The sequence below is a fragment of the Physeter macrocephalus genome, chromosome 3 (genome assembly GCF_002837175.3).
Source record: "Physeter macrocephalus isolate SW-GA chromosome 3, ASM283717v5, whole genome shotgun sequence".
Classification (NCBI taxonomy): domain Eukaryota; kingdom Metazoa; phylum Chordata; class Mammalia; order Artiodactyla; family Physeteridae; genus Physeter; species Physeter macrocephalus.
Window position 1 is genome coordinate 10,153,797 of NC_041216.1, and position 11,727 is coordinate 10,165,523.

At 38.8% G+C, this 11,727-nt stretch overlaps 1 protein-coding gene and 1 pseudogene across 1 annotated transcript in view; both read right to left on the bottom strand.

The window, feature by feature from the left end:
- Positions 1–532: 532 nt before the first annotated feature.
- On the bottom strand, positions 533–5,671 carry LOC129391896 (histone-binding protein RBBP4-like; annotated as a pseudogene).
- Positions 5,672–5,834: 163 nt separating this feature from the next.
- The window catches only part of LOC102988682 (histone-binding protein RBBP4), a 14,648-nt gene continuing 8,755 nt past the window's right edge, over positions 5,835–11,727 (bottom strand). Inside the window, exons 4-9 of the mRNA XM_024125509.3 lie at positions 8,138–8,311; positions 7,677–7,792; positions 7,403–7,563; positions 7,180–7,306; positions 6,661–6,738; positions 5,835–5,918 (exon numbers count right to left, since the gene is read on the bottom strand). Coding sequence (XP_023981277.2) covers positions 5,835–5,918; positions 6,661–6,738; positions 7,180–7,306; positions 7,403–7,563; positions 7,677–7,792; positions 8,138–8,311 — 740 coding nt within the window. The remainder of the gene's footprint in view (positions 5,919–6,660; positions 6,739–7,179; positions 7,307–7,402; positions 7,564–7,676; positions 7,793–8,137; positions 8,312–11,727) is intronic.

The following is an 11,727-nucleotide window of genomic DNA, read 5'->3' on the forward strand; positions in this document are numbered from 1 at the left end:
TCTGAACAACTCTTCTAGAAGCCAGAGACTAATGTTTGATGGATATTATATATTAAATAAAACCCATCAGCGTGGGGTTATGTAGAAAAGCAATTTATTCCATTATAAGCACTTACACAGTTAGTCATGGAGAGTAACAGGCCTGCTGGTGAAACAGGTCACCCAAAATAGAGATGGTATCAAACTAGTGGTCAAGGACTAACTCCTTTAAAAAAAAAAAAAAAAAAAAAAAAAAAAAAAGCAACTCTTATCCAGGATTAATTTAATTTTAAAAACAAATACAAGCTATTGATTCGCTCTTCTCAATTTAACTGGACAGTCTACCTGTGGTATAACTGTCAGGTAAAAACATACATCTTTACAACTTGGTGGTCCCAAGTTTTTTTTTTTTTTTTTTTTAAAAACCATTTCACAGAAAGGAAAGAAATAATATGAAAACAGCTCAAGAAATACACTAACAAGCAAAAATATATGGGGAAAGAGGAACACATTGTTTTGACTTAACTGAAGAAACTGAGAGGAGACTGGTCTATGTAAGAAAATGTGTATCCTGGAAAGTTTGGTGTGAAGATTTTAGAGCAGGAATTTATATGACTTGAATCTCCCCTATTTCCTGAATAAAAACGACATCTTGTAGTATTTATACTTCATGGCTCAGACACCTACCTCACTTGGCTCTACTTCTTACTCACTCTAGCATTTACTTAAATGAGTCAGAAAAACATGGGGATACAGCATAAGAAGAAAAATAACCACACACAATATTCCCCTTTTTGTGGCTACTTTAGACCTCTGTTACTAGAAAATTCCTGAAGAAAATTTAAATATAAGTCTGTGGCTTTGCTGAATCAAGAAGCCCCCAGTTAATATTTAGAAAACACCTGTTTGGACTAATAACATTGTTGATAGAACTTATTATAGAGGGATAACCAAAGTCTGTGTCTCAAAACCAGTGTTAAATCAATCTCAGGGTTGAGAGGAAGAAAAGGGGAGTCTAAAAATCACAAGAAGTGCAGACATTCTCTAGGATCCTTGTCCTTCTGGATCCACGCTTCCTTCAGGGTCTTCATCATTATAAATGTTCTCTGCCTGCCAAAAACAAGAAAAAGAAAAGGATACTGAGTGAACATGAAAGTTACTTCTTGAAGTTAAGGTTTCAAATAGATGAGGCCAGGGAGACAGACTGTGGGGCATATCATCTGTTTTAACTATTCAACTCTGCAGTTGTTGGATGAAAGCAGCCACAGACAACCTGCAAATGGATAAGTATAAGTCGCGTGCCAAATAAAATACGCAGCTGGCCACAGGCCAACCCCCCTGGATTAGGATAGCAACTAAAAACTGAAGTATGGTTACCATTTGTCTTGATAATCAACTTTGAGTCTTTTAATCAGACATTATTCATAATAGTCAAAAAGTAAAAACAACACAAATGTCCATCAACTGATGAATGGACAAATAAAATGATATATCCATACAATGGAGTATTATTTGAAAATAAAAAAAGTCAGTCACATATTGTATGATTTATATTAAATGTGCAGAATAGGCAAATCCATAGAGAAAGTAGATTAATGGTTGCCTAGTACTGGGTGGACTGGAGGCAAATAGGAGGAATGGCTACTGGGTGTGGGGTTTCTTTCTGGGGTAACTGACTGTAGTGACGGTTGCACAATTCTGTGACTGTACTGCAAAAACCATGTTCCAAATCTCAATTTATAAATATTTTAAAAAGAAACTGTTCTTGCATAAAATAAACTCTACTTGTACTACTTGATGAAATACCCATATCCAAGAGCATCTTAAACACAGAAACCACTTTCACTTGGGCAAAATTTACTGTTCTTAGTATCTACTATGCACTAAGTATCACTAGGGTAGCTGCTACAGAGGATGGGATAGTCTTAGCTTACAATCTGACTACAGGGACAAACAATGTATACAATTATGTGAGTAGTCTGACAACAAAAGTGTGGTATCTTCTCCCCTGACACCAATGGGGTGTCCAAAAACTCAGTTCAATCCTGATGCTGACCACCTGGAGGTAGACTGTAACCAAGGGCTCAATCCCACAAGACTACCCTCACTTCAGCAGAGGCCAGTGTCAAGCCCTGAGTGCCCTGGCTACCCGAGTACTCCTGCCCAACTTGGCTATAAATTTTCTCACAGCCGCCCCCCACCCCCCGCCCCACCAGGTTTGATGATTTGCTGCAATGATTCACAGAACTCAGGAAAGCGCTTTACTGGTTTATTATAAAGATTATAACTCAGGAATGGCCAAATGGAAGAGATGCACAGGGCAAGGTGGGGATGGAGCACAGAGCTTCCACACTCTCTCTGGTGGCACTGATATATTCACCAACCCAGAAGCTCATGAAATCAAAAGCTTTTTATGGAGCTTTCCCAAGAGTTTTTATAGGGGCCCCCTTAAGTTACCTCCTTAGCCTAAACTCAGGTGTGGCCAAAAGCAGCTACTTATAAATAGCAATAGAGACTCCTACCACTCAGGAAATCCCAAGAGTTTTAGGAACTCTGTGCCAGGAACCTGGACGAAGACCAAATGCTTACTACTTATTATATCACAATAATTCTTAAAAAAAACCCAAAACAAACACCCCCCCCCCCCCCAAAAATGGAGTAAAGTAACAACCTGGACTGGAGGTGATGGCCTTGAAGGTGATGTAGCTTCATCTCCTACAACACTGCCATGACAACCACTAAAATACCTTTCATTGACAGGCTATCTAAAGCAGGCCATTTCACTTTCTTGTTAGAACTCTAATTTTTTATATTAATTTTGTGTGGGTGTGTTACAAGGAAAAGGATAAAGTGGATTTTCTGTTAATACATGAAACGAATCCTTACTATAAAAAATTATAATACAGAAAGGTATAAAGAAGAAAACAAGTATTCTCTAAACATACCAACCACATTTTGGCAAATAGCCTTCTATCAAATAGTTACATATAATTAAACATAAGACTAGATACCCAAATTTTAATAAGAGGGATTCTATCATGCTGTTCTATAATTTGCTTTTTTCCTACTTATTAGCATATCATAAATAGCTTATAAAACCAAGTATACTTCATTCTGATACATAATATTCCAAAGTATCGATGCAGTATATAATGTGTTAATCTCATAGGCCACAAATACTCCTATTTTCTTTATTTTTGATTAATAGGGCTATTCTGTAAGACAGTTCTGAATATCAAAAATTTTCTTCCTCATGTTGAGCCAAAAACTCACCTCTGGAGCTTCTTCCTGGCTCTAGATCTACTCTGAGACACCAAAAGTTTCTTTTGAATTATTTTCATTTATTAGGCTACTGTCACTTAAAAGTCATGCAGTTGTTTTGTAAATTGTGGTAAAAGACACATAACAAAATTTACCATCGTAACCATTTTTAACTGTACAGTTCAGTGGCATTAAGTTCATTCACACTGTGTGCAGCTATCACCAGCATCCATCTCCAGAAGGCAACTGTTTCTTGTATTGCTATATATCAGACATTACAGTTGCTTTTATTAAATTTCAAGTGCTCTGAAAATTCAAAGAAGGGTGATCACCTTCAATTGGCGTATAAAGGCAGGGAATGTTTTTGACATCTAGGCAAGTTTCATGAAGAAATGGTACTCTTTGATGCTGTGACATTGCAGTAGGAACTGTGCTAGGCATGTTCATAAGTAATTTCAAGGGAATGATCATTCCTAAAGATTCGACTGCTAGCAAAGAGGGAAAAACAGGAGGCAAGCCAACAATTAGGAGGTTACTGCAATAGCCCAGCAAGTAGTAATGAGAACCTGACCAAAAAGCTAGGTGTGGAATAGAAATAGGAAAGTTGGTTATATCTGTTTGTAAGATGAGTAAAGACAGGAGAAACACTGCAGAGATCAACAATATAAAATCTGATAACTGAACCGCACCTAGAGGTGAATAGACAATAGAGGAAGACCTGAGTTTTCAAATCAAGTGAGCTGGGGAGACATTGAAGCCATATAGGAAACAAAAAGTCAGGAGGTAAGGGGAGTAAGGAAAGGAAGGAGAAAAGAAAAGATCAGTTTTGTAGAGTTTGAGATACCAGTGAGACAACTTGGTAAAGTTAAAGGGTAGGCACCTGAAAATGATAATGTGCAGGCAAGTGACACTCCGGAGTAAACTGAACAGAGTTGCCAGTTGTACTGATGAAGTATATAAATATGAAGTGATACTAGGTCTCATTTATCTAAACTCGCCCAAATAAAGAAACACTTACCATTTGCCAAACTTGCATGATATTGTCTTCTGATACAGAACAAATCACCCAAGGTTCATTGGGATTCCAGGAGAAATCAGATATCTTGGCAGTGTGACCACCATGAATAAACTGAAAGAGGAAGGAAAACAGAGATGAAAAGCAGACAGAGGACAATAAATCACAAACTATTTCAGTTCTGCTCAGTATCTGTAACATACCAACAACTCTGGTGGCCCATCTTCTGCATCTTCCGGGGATTGTTCCTCTCCAATTTTACTAGCACAAAAAGATTTTTATAAGTTAAAACAGGGACTTCCCTGGTGGTGCAGTGGTTAAGAATCCGCCTGCCAATGCAGGGGACACGGGTTCAATCCCCGGTCCAGGAAGATCCCACATGCCGTGGAGCAACTAAGCCCGCGAGCCACAACTACTGAGCCCACGTGCTGCAACTACTGAAGCCCTCACGCCCGGAGCCCGTGCTCTGCAACAAGACAAGCCACCGCACCACAACGAAGAGCAGCCCCCACTCGCCGCAACTAGAGAAAGCCCGTGCGCAGCAACGAAGACCCAACGCAGCCAAAAATAAATTAAAAAAAAAAAAAAAAAATTAGATTTACCTTGAGTAATTCTGGAAAGTGTAAGAAAATAACTCCACAAAGAGTAATAATTAACAAGACTTACCTTAAATCCCAGACATTCAGTCTGCGATCAGTACCACTGGAAGCCAAAATAGTCTCATTGTGAGGCGACTACTGAACCTGGAATATTTCATCCTTCTGTGATTCAAAGGAATGCAACTTAAGTTTCAGATTTCTCAGATCCCGCAAGGCAACAGTCTTGTCAGCTGATCCTGTGGCAAGAATGAACTCACTATAAGGATTGAAAGAAAGGCAGTTCACTTCAGCAGTGTGAGCATCAACTAGAGTGGCTTGGTTTGGAAGTATTGTTTGAATGAGTATCCCAGATCCGAAGTTTCTGATCATCAGTAACTGACCCAAACAGAGACTCATGGAGCAGATGCCAGGAGACGTCTTCTACTACTGCTGTATGCCCTGTAAAGATGGTCTTCGCATCCATAACTTTTCCTTCCTTTGGAACAGCACTGATGTCCCATAGGCAGATAGTATGGTCATCTGAAGCACTAAGTAAGTGCCCACTGAGATTTGGGTTCCAAGAAAGCCCGTAGCCTTCCTTCTGATGTCCACGGAGACGCAAGTCTGGGTTGCACTCTCCAGAAGGGTCTGGTTTAGAAGGATGTTTCGTATAGTCAAAAACAAGAACATCACTGGATGGAGTCTTTGTGGCAATGATGCAAGGGTTCTGGGGCATATGGCGTGCCCTGTTTACTTCTCCTTCATGGTTGATCTTGATTTCTATTTCAATTTTTCCACTAACCGAGCCAAAACCTCCAAATTCTGTAAATACGATAAATTAATTGCAAATGAGGACAAAGAGCTACTCTATGTCACTCAAAGTATGACACAGGCAAGGCTTTTAATCAACGAACTGGTGTAATACTAGAAGCGATCTAAACATTTGTTAGCAGTATAAAGTGCATTCACATTCTTTATTTCATTTGATTCTTACCATAACCCTACAGCGTTAAATCCCAGACATTCAGTCTGCGATCAGTACCACTGGAAGCCAAAATAGTCTCATTGTGAGGTGACCACTGAACCTATACATAAGAAAAAAGCCATCAATTAGAAAATTGAGGGGACAAAATCTAACATTATATTTAACAATTTAACCCATTACTAGACCCAGGATATCAGCTTTTGTTCTATTTCATATTTTTGAAGATCTCATTTATTCTTATTGTCTAATTCCAGCTTCTAGCCAAATGTCATCCAGTGCTGACCTAAGAACTAAAGTACAGATCACACACAAAATAATTATTTACCCAAGTACTTATAATGAATTCAGTATTACACATAGGACTGACTGCAAAGACCATAATGTACTCCTCACAGTGCCCTTGCATTAAGCTTCCAACATAATGTAACAATTATTTCTTGAACCGAGTCAGAGGGCTTTGCATATGGAGCTTAATTAAACGGATGAGGCAGAAAACATGGAGTCAGTACTTTACGAATGAACTGTGAAATTAACAGATACAGCAAGTTATAAAGGATAAAGGAGTAGAAATAAGGGAAGAGACAAGCGTCAGGAACAAGGCTGATAAAATAATCAGGCACTAAGTTTAATACCTCAAGAGTGTAGGCAACAAATGATCAGCTTGAGAAAGTATAGAAATAATGGAGGGAAAACAATCCCAATTCATACAGAGATCAGCATAGGCATAAAGAAGATTTTTATTACTTATAGCAATGGGATAAGGCACAAGTGTGCCCACTCCCACACTCAGGTTTCCCTTGGGGCAGGCGGGGGGTGGGGGGAGGAGCATTAGTTTCTCTCACCTGGAATATTTCATCCTTATGTGATTCAAAGGAATGCAACTTAAGTTTCAGATTTCTCAGATCCCACAAGGCAACAGTCTACATACAAAAAGGAAAGCAAGTGCAATCAATAAAATTTTTTTTATTGAGAAAAAGAAAATCCATAACTAAAAAATCTCTGTGCATTCAAAAGAAGCCAGAGAGGGACTTCCCTGGTGGTCCAGTGGTGAAGAATCCGCCTTCCAATGCAGGGGACGCGGGTTCGATTCCCCGGTCGAGGAACTAAGATCCCACACGCCGCAAGGCAAGTAGGCCCACGCAGCACAACTACTGAGCTCGCACGCCTCAACTAGAGAGCCATGCACCACAACTAAAGAAGAGAAAACCCGCGTGCCACAACTAGAGAGAAGCCCGCGCACCACAACGAAAGATTCTGCATGCCACAACTAAGACCTGACACAGCCAAATAAATAAATATTAACAACAAAAGAAGCCAGAGAAATCCACCCTATGTTTTCTTGTAGGATAAATCACACTGACCTTGTCAGCTGATCCTGTGGCAAGAATGAACTCACTATAAGGATTGAAAGAAAGGCAGTTCACTTCAGCAGTGTGAGCATCAACTGAGTGGCTTGGTTTGGAAGTATTGTTTGAACGAGTATCCCAGCTTTAGTAAAAGAGAAAAAACAGGAAAAAAGCTTGAAATGGGTCACTAAATATAAAACTTAGATAATATATTGAGAAAAAAAAGGATTCTACTCACATCATAAGTTTCTGATCATCAGCAACTGACCCAAACAGAGACTCATGGAGCAGATGCCAGGAGACATCTTCTACTACTGCTGTATGCCCTGTAAAGATGGTCTTCGCATCCACAACTTTTCCTTCCTTTGGAACAGCACTGATGTCCCATAGGCAGATAGTCTTAAATGAAAAGTTAACTATTATATAAAAGGGTCTCATTTCCCGACACATCCTAGAGGAAAAAAACTGATATAACTAGCCCAGATTTGCTTCAAAATGGAAAGGATACGCACATGGTCATCTGAAGCACTAAGTAAGTGCCCACTGAGATTTGGGTTCCAAGAAAGCCCGTAGCCTTCCTTCTGATGTCCACGGAGACGCAAGTCTGGGTTGCACTCTCCAGAAGGGTCTACAAAGTAACAGACACATCAAGACTATCCAGTCCACTTCCTCTTTGGATCTACAAAGTATACTGGAATTTTTATCAAGAGGTCTAAAGCTCTTACTTTTTATGAGACATACAGACCCATTATGACCAAATAGATAATGCTTAAGAGCTGCACATTCTATCCTATGTAAAAAAGCATTTTTTTTCCCACGTAGGGAAGAAAGATGAAGGAAGAGTACCCACACATATCAATATAAATCACAAGATGTTAAGTTATACAAAGAATAACAAGCAATTAAAATTGAGAGAAGCAATGTATCCCCCCAGTGACTCATCATTTGTATTTGAATTGAAAAGGGCAAGTACCTGGTTTAGAAGGATGTTTCGTATAGTCAAAAACAAGAACATCACTGGATGGAGTCTTTGTGGCAATGATGCAAGGGTTCTGGGGCATATGGCGTGCCCTGTTTACTTCTCCTTCATGGTTGATCTTGATTTCTATTTCAATTTTTCCACTAACCGAGCCAAAACCTCCAAATTCTGTAAATACGATAAATTAATTGCAAATGAGGACAAAGAGCTACTCTATGTCACTCAAAGTATGACACAGGCAAGGCTTTTAATCAACGAACTGGTGTAATACTAGAAGCGATCTAAACATTTGTTAGCAGTATAAAGTGCATTCACATTCTTTATTTCATTTGATTCTTACCATAACCCTACAGCGTAGGGAAGAGTTATTATCTCCAAAAATTTTACACGAGGGATTCCCTGGTGGTGCAGTGGTTAAGAATCCGCCTGCCAATGCAGGGGACACGGGTTCAAGCCTGGGCCAGGAAGATCCCACATGCCGCGGAGCAACTAAGCCTGTGCGCCACAACTACTGAGCCTGTGCTCCAGAGCCCGCGAGCCTAGAGCCCGTGCTCTGCAACAAGAGAAGCCACAGCAGTGAAAAACCTGCGCACGGCCACCAAGAGTAGCCCCCGCTCGCCGCAACTAGAGAAAGCCCGCGCACAGCAACAAAGACCCAACGCAGCCAAAAATAAAAAATAAAAAAAATAAAAATTTTACACAAGAAAAGAGAAGCTCAGAGGACCTATATTAATTTGTTTATGGTGACTTGACTACGGCAGAACCTAAACTGAATCCCTATTTTTCTGATCCCTAGCCTGGTACTCTTTCAGCTACACCTACAATGATTTAGATAATAATATATCTAATAAGTATTATACTACTATCTAAAAGTAAGGAACACTACTGACTCCACTTCAAAAATTCTAAGTGGCTTTCAAGCCTCACTTAAACTATCAAAAAAAATGTGCTCAATAAATAAAATCTAAGTTACTGTTTTAATGAATATCAAGTACACAGTGTGCTAGGTACTAAAGAGTCCCTTTTACTATTTATTTGAAACTCTAGTTTGGGATGACCTTTCTGAAATACTGTCACATCTTTCCTCACACCAGTGAGGAAAAACAGAGCCACAACAGCTGGTTCCACTTTCCTGACCTCCCACTTACACTTGCCAACCAAAGTCCTTGGTTGAAATAAACCAGGTAGGCAAGGACTAGACAAAAACATTTTTTATTCATATTTGACTACTGTATGCACTTAAAGAATTCTCCCAAGTACCAATTATAAAATGTATAATATAATTTGTGATTATGTAAATCTTGGCAAAGCAATATTTAAACAAAGGTAGTTAATAAGTAGCCAAAGAATTACAGAAGGCAGCATGATAAGGTACCTGAGTAAGAGGCCATGGCATAACTGACTGCCACTTACTATCTTGGTGATTTTCGTGAAGGCCTTCAATTTCTCTGAACCTCAAATACCTTACCCATAAAACAAAGTTATGAGAGTAACTTGCAGATGAAAATGACACTCTAAAGGACAAAAATCTTTTCAAAAAGCAGAGACATAGTTGGGTAATATAATTAGCAGATAACTTTCAACCTCAAAATAACTTTATAAGTTGAAAAGCAGTGGTTTAAACAAGCTAAAAACCCAGAAACAGTTCAAAATAGACTCTAAAAGAGAAAAAAAAAAAACAAAACACATTAAACAATTTTCCCCCCAGAATTCTACACCACAAGCATCTACATTGTAAAAAAAAAGAAGGCATGATTAGGATATGTGATCTCAAAGAACTTTTAGTCCAAACACAGGGAGATAAGCACACAATTATAGATGACCATGACAGAAAAGAATAATTGCCAGAAAAGAACAAAGACCCAACGCAGCCAAAAATAAAAAATAAAAAAAATAAAAATTTTACACAAGAAAAGAGAAGCTCAGAGGACCTATATTAATTTGTTTATGGTGACTTGACTACGGCAGAACCTAAACTGAATCCCTATTTTTCTGATCCCTAGCCTGGTACTCTTTCAGCTACACCTACAATGATTTAGATAATAATATATCTAATAAGTATTATACTACTATCTAAAAGTAAGGAACACTACTGACTCCACTTCAAAAATTCTAAGTGGCTTTCAAGCCTCACTTAAACTATCAAAAAAAATGTGCTCAATAAATAAAATCTAAGTTACTGTTTTAATGAATATCAAGTACACAGTGTGCTAGGTACTAAAGAGTCCCTTTTACTATTTATTTGAAACTCTAGTTTGGGATGACCTTTCTGAAATACTGTCACATCTTTCCTCACACCAGTGAGGAAAAACAGAGCCACAACAGCTGGTTCCACTTTCCTGACCTCCCACTTACACTTGCCAACCAAAGTCCTTGGTTGAAATAAACCAGGTAGGCAAGGACTAGACAAAAACATTTTTTATTCATATTTGACTACTGTATGCACTTAAAGAATTCTCCCAAGTACCAATTATAAAATGTATAATATAATTTGTGATTATGTAAATCTTGGCAAAGCAATATTTAAACAAAGGTAGTTAATAAGTAGCCAAAGAATTACAGAAGGCAGCATGATAAGGTACCTGAGTAAGAGGCCATGGCATAACTGACTGCCACTTACTATCTTGGTGATTTTCGTGAAGGCCTTCAATTTCTCTGAACCTCAAATACCTTACCCATAAAACAAAGTTATGAGAGTAACTTGCAGATGAAAATGACACTCTAAAGGACAAAAATCTTTTCAAAAAGCAGAGACATAGTTGGGTAATATAATTAGCAGATAACTTTCAACCTCAAAATAACTTTATAAGTTGAAAAGCAGTGGTTTAAACAAGCTAAAAACCCAGAAACAGTTCAAAATAGACTCTAAAAGAGAAAAAAAAAAAACAAAACACATTAAACAATTTTCCCCCCAGAATTCTACACCACAAGCATCTACATTGTAAAAAAAAAGAAGGCATGATTAGGATATGTGATCTCAAAGAACTTTTAGTCCAAACACAGGGAGATAAGCACACAATTATAGATGACCATGACAGAAAAGAATAATTGCCAGAAAAGAGATACCAACAAGGAAAGAGCAATAGCTGGCATGGAGCCCACAGAGCAAGGGGTAATTGTTATATAATGTGGGTTATTTCAGTATCAGCTATATACTACTAATCAGAGGGCCCCCCCCCCCAACTGTAGTTGAAGTACAGTAATAAGAAATCAGCTTAGGGGATTCACAATTGAGATTTATGAAGATGAGGATTTATCTATTTAACAAATAGAGATTCCCCAAGTTGAAGGTGATATGCAAAAGGCCAAATCTGATGTGGGAAAGAAAGACTGAGGTAGCAATGTACAATAAATTGAATGACTATCAAGGTCTAACTGTATTGCTATTTTGTTTGCTTCTTTCCATATAAAATACTATTTAAAAAGACTGAGAGGGCTTCCCTGGTGGCGCAGTGGTTGCGCGTCCGCCTGCCGATGCAGGGGAACCGGGTTCGCGCCCCGGTCTGGGAGGATCCCACATGCCGCAGAGCGGCTGGGCCCGTGAGCCATGGCCGCTGAGCCTGCGCGTCCGGAGCCTGTGCTCC